Here is an 18,517-nt window from a genome sequence, read left to right on the forward strand (position 1 = left end):
ATAGGGACACTCTACTTACGTAAGTAAATTAGCAAGAAATGTTTCATTAATATAGGTAATAGTGTTCCACTTAATATGAGATGGACCAATTTAAATAATAGCAACATCACCCTAATATAAAAAATAAATATTTGGAATACACGAAAACTTCTAAAACTTATGTCTTCAAATAAGTAAAAAAAAAAACAATTTAAAAATTTAAGCCCATCAAGACATCCCTTTGTTTTATTTTAATGTCACCTTGAGAATTGATTAGGGATGACCAGTTACAAAGAAATACAAAGTCACATTCTTGAATATCCCTTTGTTTTTTTAATATCAACTTGAGAATTTGGTTTGACACTATGAAGAGAACTATTGTTTTGAAGGTATGAAGAAAACAATGGTGGATAAAGCCTTTAGAAAGAAAAAGGCTATGCACGAATTTTACTTTTGATCGACAAATCAAAGCCTTTGAAATTGAGGTTTTGGAATTTAGTTTGTCCTTTAAGATCATTTGTTTTTACATTTCAGAAGAATCAAAGATTGGAACAATTGGCGGTTGAAAAAATAAAACAAAGTTTCTTGAGAAATTTTCTTGAAGGGATTTGTACTGATTCGAAGTTGGGCAAAGAACAACTAGAAAGTAATAAGCTTTGCAGGGATTTTATCTTTGTTTTATAAATCGAAGCACCTCCAATCGATGTTTCAAATTCTAATATGTGCTTTAAGGATTGGAAGAAATTGTAGCTGGAACAACAAATTAAAGCTTCTCGAGAAATATTTCAAGTTACTTTTACTGTACTGGTTTGAAGTTATAAAGAGCTTAGAAGAGAATTCTAAGCCTCTAGAATAGTAATAAGCTTATATTTGCAGGGATTCTACTTTTGGTCGATGAAAAATTGAAGACTTAAAAATTGATGTTCTGAATATTAGTCCATGCATTAAAATCAATGATTTTTGTATTTCAGAAGCAGTAGGATTCAAACAAATTGGCACCGGAACAATAAAATGATGTTGCTTCTTAATAAAGTTGCTTCAAGTGATTTGAATTGAAGACAAAATTAAAGCTTCCATTGTGGCGCTTTGAAATCATTGGTTTTTACAGTCAAGAAGCGTCATGGAAGCCTGCCTTCAAAATAGAGGTTTTGAATATTAGTCCATGCACTTAAATCATTGGTTTTTGTATTTCATAAGCGTTAGGATTCAAAGAAATTAGCGTTGGAACAATAAAATAATGCTCCTTTATAATTTGCTTAGAAGTTATTTGAACTTGAGAGAAATTAAAGCTTCCATTATGGACCTTTGAAATCATCGATTTTTGTAGTCAAGAAGCGTCACAGATTCCAAGGAAAATTGGGAAAAACAAATAAGGTTCCTCTAGATTTCTGCTTCAAGTGAATTTTAACTTTGATAAATCAAGGCCTCCAGAGCCAACATAAAAACACAATGGTTTTTCAGTTAAAAACCGTGAGGTGATGGAGAAAATTGGCCACTTGAACACCAAATAAAAGCTTTCCTAAGATGTCGTTAGTGGTCTTTACAGTCAAGAAGCGACAGGGATACGGAAAAAATTTGTTGCTGGAACAACAAATCAAAGCTTTGTAAGAGATTTGTTTCAAGAGAATTTGAACTTAGATAGATTAAAGGCTTAAGTGTGGACCTCTACAATTAATGTCTTTTCCAGTACAAAAGCACCATGGATTGGATCCATTTTCAATTAAAATGAATCAAAACATTAATCCTTTATCATCAAGCTTATGTAAAATATGAATAACCTCAATCATAGATCATGATGTCCCGTGAATAAAATGGATGGAGAATAAAGCATTTTCTACAACATAAAGCATGATATCCTAAGAGAGAAGAAAACATAGAAACTTATAGTGTCCTATGAATATGATAAGAGTATGAAATTTTCCATTGCAAACTAGGGAAAAAATACATAATACTATTTATTCATAAACTCGCTATTAGAACGATCTCTCCGAGAAAAATCCAGTAAAACATTATCGAAGATGCCGAAACATCTTATTTATTTCCTCAATTCCTAAACATCAAAAACATTCTTGAACATGCCAGAACATTGTTCATCAGTACGGTTCTACAAACTCGTGGAAACTTGTGGCTTCATAAACTGCTATCAACCCCAATTCCACCTCAATTTGTAAGAGATGCAAAGGCGACAATAAAGATTCTGTAAACAAAATAAAACATAAAAAAATGACTCCAGAAAAATTAGGAGAAGACTATAAAAGCACCTAATTATACTTAGAAAGTCGCTTAGACCTACAAGGAGCACCTGTATTGATTTGGCCCTAAAGATACGAGCAACAACCCTTGTAGATCAGAGGTGAATTTAATTACCCTAGAAATTTCACATGAAACTTTGGACATGTCTTGAAATTATTAGTCTCTCTAAACTTTAAAGCAACCAAATACTAAAAAATGAACATCACTCTGGCCAAGCCCACTGCGAGATCTGTAACTTCGGTTTCACCACTACATACACGCAATGAGAGAACCATTAAAAATTACATTAAATCTCACAAATGACCTAAAAGTTACAAGAATAAGGAGGAAAAGATACAGATTTAGTAAAAACAACACTAAGTCAATACCTGTGATGGCTTGTCATCACTCACCATCTAGTACGTTTGGAAATTTTTATTGCTTCAATACTTTCAGTAACGGAACCAATTTGGTTCACCTGTAACAAGTTGCAAAAAAAGTATTAGACATTATACGACAAATCAGAACTGATATAGAGAATAAGAGACAATCTATTTTGGGTCACTATATTTACCTTCAGTAAAAGAGCATTTTAAGTGTTTTCATTGATAACTTTTCCAACATGTTGCACCAGTACATGTGCATATGTTAATGATAATTGGAACAAAGGTGGAAAACATAAGATGACGATTATTTCTATACGCACTACAATTGATTCCAACCAAAGACATGCAAGTCCAAGTATAGATCTGAAAAATGGGTTGGGCCAATAAAATTGTCAATAATTAAATTACAAACAGGTGTCAAAGTAAATACTTTTGGATTTGTCACCAATAGATCATCGCCACCAATTTGCACCTTCTCCCCAATTGTCATGATAAATTGTACATAGTGAGTCCAATCATCTTGATAAAATAAAATTAAATAATAAAAAAATTTCAAACATATAACATAACAACACCAAAATGATTGACACCTTTTGTTTGCATCAACACCAATGATTTTGATTTTCATCAAGTTATAGTAACACGAATTTATCGATTCCAGTATGATCTACTGGATCTTGTATGCATAAAGATTAACTTCTAATGAATAACAATACCAAGAAAAAATCTAAAAATATGGCATACTAACAAAAGTGGATGAGTACCAATTATTAAATGATTTGCATACCATATCAACAGCCTTTCAAACAAATCCAAAATGAGATTCAAATTTTCTTAATGAACTAAGTGTACATATTAAGACAAGAAAAAAAAAACAAGAGTAGCTAGCGGGGAGAACCCACTATATAGCTAGCGTATTTAATATTATGAAAGAAATCCTTGGCCAGAATTGAACATGAGACCTTTGAAATTCTAATAAACATATGGAGCAAAGGCAATCGAGTTGTTGGCCCGAGTTTCAAATCCCATGGGCAACAGAAGAAGCCTCTCCATTAAGGTTATCTTTCTAGGAAAGATTCTTCTCCAGCAACGTATTTTGTGTGGTGGCAATCATGGTATTGTGTAGTGTGTATGTCAATAGATTGAACAGGGGCTTGGTCTTCTGCAAGAAGAAGCAAACCCTCTCCAAACGTTCAAATAGAAAAGCCACTAACATTAAAAACCATAAAAACCAACACTAAAAAGTAATTTTATTTTTAGTTAACCAAAGATTTCTATGGCTCTAACCTTGAGTTTAAGATGAGGCTGCTTCTGTAACACTTACGTGGCCCACCTTGGCATTTTCGGGAAGAAGAAACGCAAAAGAAATCTTCCAAACATGGAAGATAAAACAAAGAACAATATACTTATCTTTTGGTAAAATGGATAAGGCTCCCTTTTAATCTAATCTGTCTGAAGGATACCTAAAACTTAAACAACTCAAAAAGTTCTAACAAGATATATCTATGAACTCTAGAAATCAAAACATAAAAGAAAATAATTGTAGAACTTAAAGTAGAAGGATATGCAAGGTATAATATCTCTAAGAGTCTCTAGAAAATAGATCTTTTACTTCGAATTCTTTAGCATGGTTCTTCATTGGTTGAGCTTCATTAGCAACATTTTCATGTTCTCTTTTTCTCTTCTTATTTCTTCGATCTTCAGGACAATGAATTTTGTAATGACCCATCTTATGACAATTGTAGCGTTTAATCTTGGATAGGTCAACTTCTTCCTTGGTCTTTTGAACTTCTTGTATGTTCCCTTCTTCTTGTGATGAGCAGAGTAGGCATTTGAAGTGTTGTCTTCTTCATCCTTGTTCTTGTTACTTACTAACGAGATGCAAACTTCTTCTTGACTACATGCATTCCACATTTGTTCAAAGGTTGGTGTATCCTTCCAACTACTAATTCATCAAGCAAAAGAGCTCCAAGACTTCAATAGACTTAGTAGTGCAACAATCACAAGTTCTTTCTCAGGTATAACTTCATCAATTGCTTCTAGTTCATATGTTATTCTAGATATCCTTACAAAATATGATGAAACAATATCATCTTTCGTCGGCTTTATTGTTCTTAGTTCATTATTGAAACTAGTTATTTCACCAATATTCTTCATGGTGGATAACTTGGAGAGGGCTCATACATTTCTTGAGCAAAATCTATATTGGATATGTATGGGATTATATTGTTCTTTACTCCAGCTACTATTAGATTCATGGCCAAGATGTCGGTTTCCCTGAACTTCTCCTTTCCTGCATCATATATAGGTTTCTGGACATTTCCTTTAATGAAATCCAAAACTTTACACTTAGCGAGAATAAGATCTATCCTCTTCTTCCATGCCTTGTAGTTGGAGGCTCCTTCTAGCTTATTTTCATATAGATAGTATACCTTCCTCATATAGTTTTTTCCTTAATGACGTTCTTTTGTTCCTTCCTCCTTAACTCTTCTTTCAATTGACTTTCAAGCTGTTTTTTCCTTCTTTACGTTAGCTCTGATACCATTTTAGAAAAAGAAAAAGGCAGAAATATTTTCTAATGTTGATAATTACTTGTGTTATTCTTGTATTCTTATTATATTTTTTATGCTCTTCTTTTATCTTTGTTTCATTAAGCAATCATCAATACAAAACATGAAGATCAATGGCACCAGATGTAGGCACTTAGTTAGGTCTAAACCCCCTCTTTAGGGGAAAACCCAGTCAAACTCTTCCACTAATCAAATTGAGATAAACCAAGACCTTAGACCTGACCAAAAGACCTTCTTCCTCCACCAAGTCAACTTTCCAATATGCTTAAGCAGCCTTCAATAGTCTCTTCTTGTACAACAGCTGCAACCCATAATTTTGGCCCCTAACAACTCCATAATTTCAACCTAGCTACAGTACTACAATTTCGACCCTACTAACAACTTAGCAACTTTGCATGTGTGAGACAAGGAGAGTGAAAATTTGACATCTTGTGCTTCACAAGGACGTCCTTCTCGTTCGCTAGGGTTTCCTCCCTCATCCTTGAATTTCGCACCTTGCTTCTACCTCTAGCAACTACAAATCGAACTTGTTGTGAATGTGCTACAAATGAGGTCAAGTTTTTTCCTTTATATAGTGAATTTGTGAGGTCAAATTCCCTTGATGAGGCCGACTTGGTAGAGGACACATAAAAGACCTATTTTACATTAAAATAAATTTCTTTCTTGATATATGAAGCCCAAGAAAGGTCTTCTACATGATGACAAGGACTAAGACACTTGACATAAACCCTAGAAGCATACAATGGAAGCTTTGACCTAAAAACCATTGATCCAAGCATGAAACCCATGCTTTAATAAGTTAAATTTTTTATAATAAAACTTCTTTTTTCTTTCTTTTAACAGATACATTACATCATAACTCAAATACAATTATGAAAACCGACACTAATTACATTTTTCAACGAAGCTTGGCACAATCAATATCTCTTTTTACTCCTAGAAAATAATTTAACAATTCTTTTTTGTATACCTTCACATTAAAATATCCTCATATATATATGATCCATTACACACATTTCCTAGTAGATCTAAGGGCCACTGAGCTATTTCAATCTTCTTCGATGACTGCATATGATCTGTTGCACACATTTCCTAGTGGATCTAAGCCACTGAGCTATTCCAATCTCCTTCGATGACCGCATTTGTATCTCGTAATCGGGTCATTTGCACATGAGGGATTTAGAATTGCGAGAGTTTTACCATGATTGACGACTAGGGAGGGTCTTCTTATTTTTCGAGAACTCTGACCATTATGGAACCGACACTCCTAGAAAGGGTGCCGGGATGATACGCGAAATTTAAGCCTATACTTTCGCTACCGCCTCTACTTTTTCTTTTATGGATGACCAAAGGTTTTGCTTATTCTTATCTTCTCCTTAATAAATATTTTTATAATATATACGGTTGACTGTTCGTATTTATTTTTCCGAAAAACGATAGATGAAATAATGTTTTTCCAATTTTTAATTTATCTTAAATGGATGGTTTGCCCACGCGGAGAACTTGATAATGACGAGATATTGATAGGTGAGGTGAATGGGGAATTTTTCAGTTTTAAGTTTTTTCATATCGGTCAAAAGGTTACCCAGGGAATCTTTAATCATTTTTCTAATTTATAGTTTCTAGTCATTTTGACAATTTTCAATTTATATTTCCCATCAATATGATTTTCAAATATTATTGCCAAATGTCCATCGTCAAGTCATAGATAGATTGATTTTCAAATATCATGGTCAAATATCTCGCTTGTCCTAGCATAGATAGGGTGCTTGTTCTTTCTTACTTTTGAAAAAACAAAACAAAATTTTCTTCCAATGACGTTTAGAGAGCTAGCGAAGTCTTCGCATTCTAAAGAGAGACACGCAGAAGTTTTCGAATTCTAAAGAGCGACAAGAAGCAGTCCAAATTAAAGGTAAAGGGTACATGATAAATCCAAGTTAAAGCACAAAGGTACATGATAAGACCAAAGAATAAGAAATATTTTATTAACCAAGTTAGAGAAGAAAGGTACATGATAAGACCAGGTATCAGAATTTTTTTATTAACTGAATTGTATTCAAGATTAGAAATGCAGCGATTGAGTTTGTCCAACCACCTCTTCTGCTGTTTTGCGCGTGTTTAATGATTTTGTTGCTGGAAGTCACGGTATCGGAAAAACTCGGCCGTGTTTTTAATGATTTTGTTGCTCGAAGTCACGATATCGGCCAAGCTCGGCCGAGTGTTTCGTGATTTTGTCGCTGAAACTTATGGGGTTGATGTCGTTGATTGCATTTGGTTGGTAAAAATGCCAAATATGCCCTTGCATTGGTCGTGGTTGGCAACGGTTTAGGTTTGCTCCCTCTTTATTTTAATTGTTATTTTAAATGGTTAGTTTTGTCATTAGGTTCCATTTTTATTTTTATTTTTATTTATATGTTTTTGTTTTTGTTTTGAGTTTGAGTTTGAAGTAAGTTTTAAAACCATTTTTGTTTGGTTGAAAATTTGTCTTCTTTGAATCTAAGGAAATGGGCTAACCATTCAAGATATAATAGCATATGGTAGAATTAAAAGCTTACCCCTTTACATGTGGTGTGATTTACCTAAAATATTAGTGTTGAGTCAATTTATATTAGCAAATTGTAAATGTGTTAGAAAACCTGCACAGATGAATCTAGCTAGTAAAGGTTGAACACATAGCTTTGCAGAGCAAAAACACTAAAAGAAAATCGAAAGAACAAAAGAATGATTCATTAGAAAATAAGTTACAATGCTCATGATATAGCATTACTGGGTGAAGATCCCAAGGTAATGCACCATAGTGGTGATCAATGAGAAGACTCAACACCTACAACAAGTTCCGGAGAGAACTAGCTAGTTGCGGAGTGAAAGAAGGAGCAAATCAGGGAGTAAATCATGCAGAAGAACTAACCAGTTGCGGAGTTAAAGAAGGAGCAAATCAGGGAGTAAATCATGCAGAAGAACTAACCAGTTGCGGAGTTAAAGAAGGAGCAAATCAGGGAGTAAATCATGCAGAAGAACTAACCAGTTGCGGAGTTAAAGAAGGAGCAAATCAAGCAGTAAATCATGCAAAAGGAATCTTGCATGTAGTCCCATGCTCTAACTAAGAGTCTGCATGTAGGTGTGTAGTAGTTCCAACACAAATAAGATGAGTTATGATAGATCTTTTGTCTTTTGTAAATTTTTTAATTCTAACTTGATCATAAAATACTATTGAAAGTAATATACATCTCCTTTATATTAAGATATATAAAAAAGGGAAGGACATCATGAAGAGCATTACAATTTCTATTAGTGTTGCATCCTTTTGCATTTATCGTCATGCTTCAGATTGTCATTGAGGCTTTAAAAATCATGTGTTTGGAAAGCACTTGTATCTACTACAACCATGGTTACAAAGTATGTCTGAATCATGGGGCTTGAGATTGTCACTAAGGCTCCGGACGGCCATGAGTTTGGAAAGCCCTTATATGGTTGGGAGGCTACGACAGCCATGGTTACAAAGTCTGCGCCGATCATGGAGAATATTGCAAATTCACTCAAGACCCCATAGATCTGGCACTAATGAAGACTATTCTCGACATTGTGGAATTGCAACTTTATATGAGGAGTCACAAAAATCTGACATGTGAAAAGGAAGAAGAGCATGCAAGGTTTATTATTTACATTTATGAAGCTTGGGAACTGGTTTATTATATTGCAAAGTCGTATGATGATCTAAACCAAGGTTTTTCGCTCCAGATATAACGTAGCTTTTGGATCTGGAACCCTGTTTTTTCGCACAGAAGCATGTTTTTCAAGATGCAAATCTGTATAAGGAGGAGAGTTAGCCATTTTTTGTAAAAAATTAATCCTCTTAAGGTTCACGCATCGGATCTAGTGAAAGGCATCGCATCTAGTGAAAGATCTAAAAGAGAAGGTCCATAATCACTTGGGTATTCCGACAAGACTACAGAACATGATTTATTAAGGAAAATTGTTACACCATGCATTCAACTAAATGACTATGCCATTGATGTAACTCTACAATTATCGTAAATTTGAGATTGTGGAATGGTGTTTCAGGAATGAGCAATCCATTTGGATCAATCTCGTTTGTCAAAAACCCAAAGGGTTTAGTTTCATTCAAGGATGATGTAAAAGGGAAAGACACTGCAATAGAAGGATAGTCCCCAAATTCGTCAACTTTAGGTCGTTATCTCACTAAATAGATGGAAAACGCACTAGAGTAAATTTAATTTATCTGAAGCAAGTGGTCTTTTCACATTCCTCCTAGCCATAGTTTTTATTTAAATATTTAATGGTTTTTGGCCCAATTCTGAAGATCTACATCATTGGATCTTCTCAAATTGGACAGATAAATGTGATATTTACTTTTGTTCGAAAGGGTTTTGTGTGTTCGAGACTGACAATCAAGAAGATCTGGATTTTTTTTAAAAAGAGGGACCATGGTTTTGGGGAAGGGTGGGCCTCTTCATAACTCATGGTTTCTAGCATTTGGTGCTACAACAATGGTTGTTCACAATCAAGAAGATCTAGGTTTTGTTTAAAAAGAGGGACCATGGTTTTGGGGAAGGGTGGGCCTCTTCGTAACCCATGGTTTCTAGCATTTGGTGTTACAACAATGGTGGTTCACAATCAAGAAGATCTGGATTTTGTTTAAAAAGAGGGACCATGGTTTTGGGGAATGGTGGGCCTCTTCTTAACCCTGTGGTCTCTAGCATTTGGTGCTACAACAATGGTGGTTACGAAGATGTCTGTATGGATGAGACTTCACAACCTCCCTCTCCCTTTCAAGCATCACTAAGTTTTAGAAGGTATCAGAAACACATTGGGAAGTCTTTGGAGATAGATAAAAAAGATGGAAAAACACATTTTTATCTTTTTTTGGATACGCATGGAAATAGATTTTAGTAAAGGTCTACCATATCGCATTCATTTGGTTCATAAATATTTTAAGTGGACCCAATTGTTAGACTTTGAAAATATGACTTCCATGTGTCGTATTCATCTCCAAACAAGGAATTTACAGAATACACCCCCGAAGTCAAAAGTGTGGGAGTTTCTAGTTTTGCCTCTTACAAATGATGAAGACGAAGAAATGGATGAGATTCATCCAACAAAGGAAAAACAAAATCAACAAGTTTCCCAATTAGAGGAGGATGAAAAGAAGAATAACAAATTTGAAGGATAAGCCAAGAAAGGAAATGAGTTAGCACTGATCTAGGCTCTAGAAAAGAAACATGAAGAAACAAGTATTAGTGAAGGAGTGGTTGGAACAAAATGAACACATACATGTGAGAGTTCATACTCAGATAAAGAAGTGGTCCCAAATTCAAAAGGATAAGGAATGGCAATAATTATTTCCAACCCAAACTCTAAGGTTGGCAAAAGTTTCAGAAGAGGAAAAGTAAAAGAGAGAAGTTCTGTTTGTCTCCATAATTGTAATTCTAGTTTGAATATCTTGTGCACATTTTGAGTGCAAACAACGAAATATAATTTTGTTTCTTTAATAAAATTACAAGTTTTTTCTTTGAAGAAAAATATCATCGTAAATGTATAATTTTTATCTTACTTGAAAAAGTTCACTGATATATTCAAGAGTGTTCATTTCTACTTCAACCAAGTAAAATATAGATGTATATATTTTATATTATTTACAAAGTACAAACATATTTAGTAATGTTCATTACTATTTTCAAACTAGGAAATTATTTGGTGCACTTATATATAGTCATTGTTTATGTAATTTTGAATTTTTTACATATTATTCTAAATCATTTTTAAAAGTTTTCAAGTAACTAGGTTAAACCTATTAATTATAATGTATTTGGAAGAGGAACAATTAACCTCAACTTTCAATGTGATGAGTTGAAGGAAGAGGTTATAAATAGTAGAACAATCTTGAACATATTTTTAAATAGGAATTTGCAAGCAAAAATAAAATATAGAGAATGCATTTTGAAGAAATTTATAAGCTTCTTACAAATAAGAAGAATAAAGCTCTCCCGAAGCTAAAACAACCTCATTACAAACGTTTTCAAAGCATCATAGCCTTGGTAACCACAGATTTGAGATTACCATAACCAACCACAAAATATATTTGCTTTCTAATCATACTAATAAATAGACTAATTGTATAATAGCAAGATTTATCAAAATTGTCCCAACACTAAAGAAACTACATAAAACTCTCAAAATCAAACTAAAACCACAATTTCACCCAAACAAACAAGAAAAAATAGTTAGTGTTTTGTATGGAATACTAATGCCCCATGAGTGTGGACATATCACACACGAGTCTGGATTTTTTTCAAGTGAAGAAATCTGAGTGGATCAGCTTTTAGGCATACATGGATTGGGCCACAAGACCAATAGGGACTAAACCTCCCCACCTAACCCTTGGACCACATCCTCGGGACTGCTAGATGATGACTCTATGCTTATCTTGAAATCTATGCTTATGTTAATCTCAACTAATACAATTATTGATTGTTTATATATATATATTAAATTTCACAATTTACACATTACAAGTAACTTTATTTAATTTATAAAATAGTTTAGGTCTTGTGTATGTTTTAAAAGTGATTATGCTCGCTAAGAAATTGTCTTCTTTGGATGTAAGAAAACAGATTAATGGCGCAAGGCTGCAAGGTCTAAAGGCAATTGGTAGGCACACCACCAACTGGTTTTCCTTGAATAACAATGATAAAGCAACCTACATTTACTTATCACTGTTAGTGATGGTTGTCCCCCACTCATTTAACATCTGAATTATAATAAATTTTCCCATATGTAAAATTCAAAATAGTTAATTTTAACTATTAAATATATAAAATATGTATAAATATCATTCAAACTTAACATCGGTTAGGAACATTATAAAATACATAAATATCATTCAAACTTAATCCTATTAGAAACATTATAAAATATAGTGAGAACTGCATTGTTCATTTAAAAACCAACCTAAATCCATTTAATTCCGGATCTATCATCCCGAGAGAGGGATCAAATCCCTGGAGGTGCAAACCTTTCCTCAAATTCTACACTCAAAAAAAAAGTTTGCACCTTGAGGGATTTGACCCTCTTGGCTCATGATAAATCCAGAGTTATATGGATCTAAACTGCTATTAAAATTAATATTGCATTAATCTAAATGCATTGTTCATTTAAAAACCAACCTAAATCTATTTAACTCCGGATCTATCATCCAGAGAGAGGGATCAAATCCCTGGAGGTGCAAACCTTTCCTCAAATTCTACACTCAAAAAAAAGTTTGCACCTTGAGGGATTTGATCCTCTTGGCTCATTATAAATCCAGAGTTATATGGATCTAAACTGCTATTAAAATTAATATTGTATTAATCTAATATTATTAAATTTAATAATATTAATACTATAATATATTAATATTAATATTAAATTTAATAATAATAATAATAATAATAATATTATTATTATTATTATTATTATTATTATTATAATATTTAATGACTTTTTTTACATGGTATGATAACAAAATTTATAATAAAATTATATCAAATTAATATTTTCAAATATCTCAATTAAAATCTAGAAATATTATCTTAACGATGAGCCACATTTGCTGGTTCCAAATGGGTAGACAAAGGTCTTTCTATATGTGATTTACGCAGAAGCTCTTCTTACAATTGTTATGGATCACAGAAGTCTCAATTCAACAATATTTATGTTTTTAAATATTTTAATATATTTATAATATACAATTTTTCTATTAAATTTTATTGTAATTTTTTTTTCAATCTAATTATTTTCATTTTTATTTTAAATGAGATTAATTTTTTTATTGTTATTATTATTTTATTAAAAATTTAACATATTTACCCATTACTCTCATATGGTTTTAGAATGTACTTCTTAACCTAATTAAATTATCTGATAGACTAATATTACTTAGAATGTACTTCTTAACCTAATTAAATTATCTGATAGACTAATATTACCATACTACTCTATTGCTAATTAATAATGCCTTAGACAAAATAAATGTAATATCCGCCACGCCATCAGTCAAACGCGTATTCACTTAAAAAAAACTAGAAACCTTGCCAATAAGTATACCACTTGAAAAAACTCGAAACCTTGCCAAATTTAATGTCTCTCATTGTTTTGAAAGAATTTGAATATATTATATCTAATATAATTGGGTTTCCAAACTTTTGTTGAGTTTCAGGCAAGTCAAACTAACAGTGGTAATTAGATAGCCCCAGCTATATAAAGCGCTGGTAATTACATAGTCAAAGACAGCTGGTGAGTCTTTCCGTCTGGACTCTGTCCATATAACTGTAGCCTAGAATTTCTACCGGTTCCTCACGATGCAAAGCACTAATTCTAGAATTTTTATTGGATTCCTTATGATGAAAAGCACCATTGTTGTCTATGCATGCTGGTCATTCTATATATATTGTTTTCATTATCAACTAAGTTTCCTTATTAGATTATATATAGACACAAAGCCCTTAACATTACATTGTCTTTAACATTTAAACCAAAATATTTGCATTAATTCTGTATGATGCTTATTCCAGATTTATCTTTTCATTGTCAACCCAATTTCCTTATTAGATATCTTCACATTGCATTTCCTTTAGCATTTAAATTTTAAACCAAGATTCAACATTGTCTTTGGCATTAAAACCAAGAGATTTGGGCAAACCAACCACGTTTCTTGTATTTATGGTAGAATTATCTTTGGACTATTGGTAGAAACTTAAAAAAACTGAAGTGAATCCTTTAACAAAACTTAGATTAATGAATGTAGAAATAATACAAAATTGAGCTTACATAGATCCAAAAATTGATACACTTCGGAATGCTTTTCCAGGCACTGAAAAAAACAAAAATCCACATTCTTTAAGATCCAAATTGAGCTTACATAGATCCAAAAATTGATACACTTTGGAATGCTTTTCCAGGCACTGAAAAAAACAAAAATCCTCATTCTTTAAAATCCAATAGCTAGAGCGTGTAACCAGCATGGTTGCAACCTTTATAAAAGATATAATCCCACCTTAACTAGGGATATTTGCCTCTTTTGAGCTCTCTCCTTCACCTCCTTGCCTCTGCAGCGGTTGCAGCTTAGTTCTTTTACATTGGCATTTGGTCATGAAGATCATTTGAAATGTTAAGTGTCAAATAAAGATTCATCCGAAACATTTAGATAAAAAAAACCTGAACATACTGTATGTTGTGTAGGCATCCCACCATCCTTCTCAAACCCAAATGAGGACTTAGGGGAATCATCAAACATTGCCCTTCCAAGCCTATGTGACTTGTCATACACATTGTATGAGGATTTGCCAATCAAATCCAGTGACAAAGTAGCATGATTTTAGTATGTAGATTTTCGCTGCTATCCATAATTGTGTTATACGCTATGCATATGAATTGTGTTAGAATGTAGAAATGTCCCAACATTTCAAGTGGACACTATTGCCCTCATCAGGGGATCTAAATGAAGCTTATGTGGTAGATGGCTATAAAAAATCCATGGCATGGATCAGAGCCAAGGGAAGATCCAGAATTTGCCGGAGATTTTGGTAACATTCCTAATGGTATTTGTGTACCTATTAACCTAGAGTCATTCGCTGAAGCCACAGGGTGACCAACAAAATGAGTTAAATTGAATGAATATGCTAAGCCAGAACTGGAATTGTTGTGGCCAGGAACATAAAATTGAAGTGTTCTCAACCTTGATTGTGAATTTGTGTTATGATTTTGATGTTTCAGGTGAGGAGGCCGAACCATTACACGTTTATGTCCTAATGCAACTTGACTACTTTGCAGCAAAGACGATGTCTCAGTGGAAGTATCTATGATATTTTAAGACAAAATACTTGATTGCAGAAGAGAAGATGGTTGGTGCTCTTCAGATTCCTACATTAAGAAAAACATCATTCTGCCAAACATCCTTCATATTTACATGCTAAGGAAATCACTAAAAAAGCAAGAACGAAAAAAGGAATTGGGAATAATTTGTCATCGAACTAATTAGATAAAAAAAGACAACAAGGAGAAAAGAAGGCTACCCTTCTAGGAGGTCATCTCTCCTTCTAACTCATCATAGGTCTATCCATATGAGACAAGGGTCCATGCATATGCTAATCACTATTAGGAAGAGTAGGTTACAGACCCATTATTTTCTCTATCTCTATGCCTGACTTCTTTAGGTCACCTAAAAAATAATTATCTTTCCTTGAGTTATCACTTCCTCTACCATGATTCTCCAATATTGGTCTCATATCCTCCCACAAGTATCCTTCTTCCTCTGAATTTCGCTAGTTTCTAGACACCATTCTACTGCTTATTATATCGATTTCCTGAGGTGGATGTACATGTGAAAGTAGTCCACATGAGGATCTTTGGACCCTGTAATTTCCATAGGCATCAATTAGAGCACCATGCATTAATTGATGCCTCAAATCATATCCATTAGTTGAACCATATACTACACTCAGTAGCAGCATCAAGTTGCCTGAGGTGATCTCCATCACCTTTCCCACCCCAAGGCCTTTCCCACCCCCTATCCTGCTCTACATTCCTGTCATTTAGCCTTCCAACAATCCTTGATGGAGAAGGATTCCTTCCAACTCCGATTCTTGATGATGCCAAAGGAGCACTCCTTCCTCCAACACTTGATGGAGAAGAATCTCTTCCAATTTTAACTCTTGGTGGAGAGGAAACCCTTCCACCTCTTAACCTAGAGACCAGAGAGTAATGTTTTCCAACTCAAATCCTTGACGAGGGAGAGAGAGGCCTTCCAAGTCTAATCCTTGATGGAGAAACATTGAAATCGTTATCACTATAGCTTGTAGCAGTCTTCTGTCCATATCCAGGTTTAGGAAAATCATCTGCACTTTCCAATCATCTAAATAACAAATGTTTTTCTTTTAACATATCGACAAGAAAATGTCATCAAATAATTCAAATTCTACTAGAAAAATCTGAAACACACTACAACTTTCACATCAATGTTTTTAAAAATAAAGAATACACCCACGCAATACCCCTGCATTTCTAGGATATTCCACCTAATTTAACAACATTCTATGAACCATAACAAAAGGCGTGTGCATACTAGATAAAGTATCAAAGTTTCATTTGCCATTCAAGACTTTCTAAAATTAAAATCCAAATATCTAGAGACTAAATATTTTGTTCTTTTAACCGAACAATCACTTGTAAGAGAAGAGTAGTGTAAAGACCGATACTACAGCAAACTTATAAGAGAATCCTTGCTTTACAATCAAAATCTAGCATTGAGCATGGGTTTCTACTATTAGAAACAAACCTGCAAAATTGTTGTCCAGTGTAATCTGTTTTACTGGATTCTGTTGTTTAATTTAGTTGTTATAAGTGGATGTTTTTCATGTTCCATTTTTGTAAGTTTGTATGCAGAAACTACTACTTGCCCTTCGATTGTTTGTGTTTTTTTATAGAACTAATAAATTGCACGCATCTGCTGATTATTTGTGAAATAGCATGGAAGTTTTAATTGCAAGCTTCGCCTGTGTTTTTGCAGGTTTGACAAATTTAATTGTTCAAACTGAAGATGAGTATGTCAGCAAGGCATTGGAGTTAGCTTCTAACATTCCTTTGCTCTCATATCTGAGGACGTGTCTTTGGGAACGGATGCTGAAGTCCAAGCTTTCTGATGGACATAACTTTGTTCATGGTTTGGAATGAACATACCGAAAACTATGGCACCGGTATTGTGAAGGGGATGTTCAAGGAAGAGTGTTGCTGGTACTTTGTTACAGATTTCCATCCCAATATCAGAATTATTACTGATGCCTTAGCTAACGGCGGCTTTATCTGGGTATGGATATAGTAAGCTTCAGCATGTGTGGCCTTTTTGGCGATCTTTCTTTTTTCAGACAGGATTTTATGCCCCGTAGCTTTTATTCTATTTATAATCTTTAGTTTAAAAATTGTGAACAGAGATCAAATCAGGGTTTATGTGCTTCACATTTGACTTCAGTGTAAGCGGTTGTATGCTGTATGAATTCCTGGGATCTGATTACATTCTCAGTATTATATGACAACCTTTTGGCTCACAAGAGTGAAATAGCTCTGAATTTTGGTTTATAAGTGATTAGAGAAACATGACCGAATTCCTTTAAATTCCAGAAGGATTACATTTGGGCTAGACTATGTTAGGCATTGCAAGTGGCCCAGTTTTGGGGTCTTCTAAGATGAACCATGCATCACAATCACTTTTGTTTTGCCAAGCTGCGGCAACAGGGAGTTGCTCTTTCCATAAAAACAAGACAGTGCTTAAATTTTGTCCCAACCGTTTATTGGTGCTGTGGAAGACTAGATCTTTGGTGCGTCGCCTGACACACCATTGCATTCACCATTGAACAATGATCTCATTGGTTGTTCATCTGAAATTTCTATTTTTTGAAATTGCTTACTTTATAGCATGTTTTTAAAGGCAACACAACATGTTGCAACTTGCATGACAAGTAATGTCCAACTGTGGGACATGCAAGGACAATGGGTTTAAATTTCTATTTACAATTGTGCATCAATTACATATAAATAATGACTTAACTTAAGCCCAAATATGTTATAACCAAAATATAACAAGGGAGTCTTACTAAGATTATGTTGGATATGTTACAGTTGGAGAGTCTTCCTGCAACGGTAGCAGGGGTCTGGTCTGATGATCCTACCATGCAGTTAGAAGCACCAACTCAATTCAGGAAGCTTCTCTCTGTTGGTAATAGTCTTGAGTATATGTATCTTTATATGTGCTTCACATTTGACTTCAGTGTAAGCGGTTGTATGCTGTATGAATTCCTGGGATCTGATTACATTCTCAGTATTATATGACAACCTTTTGGCTCACAAGAGTGAAATAGCTCTGAATTTTGGTTTATAAGTGATTAGAGAAACATGACCGAATTCCTTTAAATTCCAGAAGGATTACATTTGGGCTAGACTATGTTAGGCATTGCAAGTGGCCCAGTTTTGGGGTCTTCTAAGATGAACCATGCATCACAATCACTTTTGTTTTGCCAAGCTGCGGCAACAGGGAGTTGCTCTTTCCATAAAAATAAGACAGTGCTTAAATTTTGTCCCAACCGTTTATTGGTGCTGTGGAAGACTAGATCTTTGGTGCGTCGCCTGACACACCATTGCATTCACCATTGAACAATGATCTCATTGGTTGTTCATCTGAAATTTCTATTTTTTGAAATTGCTTACTTTATAACATGTTTTTAAAGGCAACACAACATGTTGCAACTTGCATGACAAGTAATGTCCAACTATGGGACATGCAAGGACAATGGGTTTAAATTT

General features: G+C 33.9%; 1 protein-coding gene across 1 annotated transcript; it reads left to right on the forward strand.

Moving 5' to 3' along the window:
* The first annotated feature begins 16,212 nt into the window (after window positions 1–16,212).
* LOC149164836 (uncharacterized) lies at window positions 16,213–18,419 on the forward strand. Its single transcript, XM_089431002.1, has 2 exons — window positions 16,213–17,027; window positions 17,837–18,419. The coding sequence occupies exons 1-2, from the start codon at window positions 16,863–16,865 to the stop codon at window positions 18,044–18,046; spliced, it is 375 nt and encodes a 124-aa protein (XP_089287128.1). The 5' UTR covers window positions 16,213–16,862; the 3' UTR covers window positions 18,047–18,419.
* Window positions 18,420–18,517: the final 98 nt, after the last annotated feature.

The sequence above is a fragment of the Pinus tabuliformis genome, chromosome 5_1, assembly GCF_031772625.1.
Source record: "Pinus tabuliformis cultivar Carrire ecotype Pingquan chromosome 5_1, CPIR1, whole genome shotgun sequence".
NCBI lineage: Eukaryota > Viridiplantae > Streptophyta > Pinopsida > Pinales > Pinaceae > Pinus > Pinus tabuliformis.

Bases quoted from the DNA above. Each gene is read 5' to 3' on its own strand.
- LOC149164836 (XM_089431002.1), top strand. From the start codon at position 16,863: ATGGACATAACTTTGTTCATGGTTTGGAATGAACATACCGAAAACTAT. The intron at 17,028-17,836 runs GTATGGATATAG...GATATGTTACAG, and splicing joins CTAACGGCGGCTTTATCTGG to TTGGAGAGTCTTCCTGCAAC.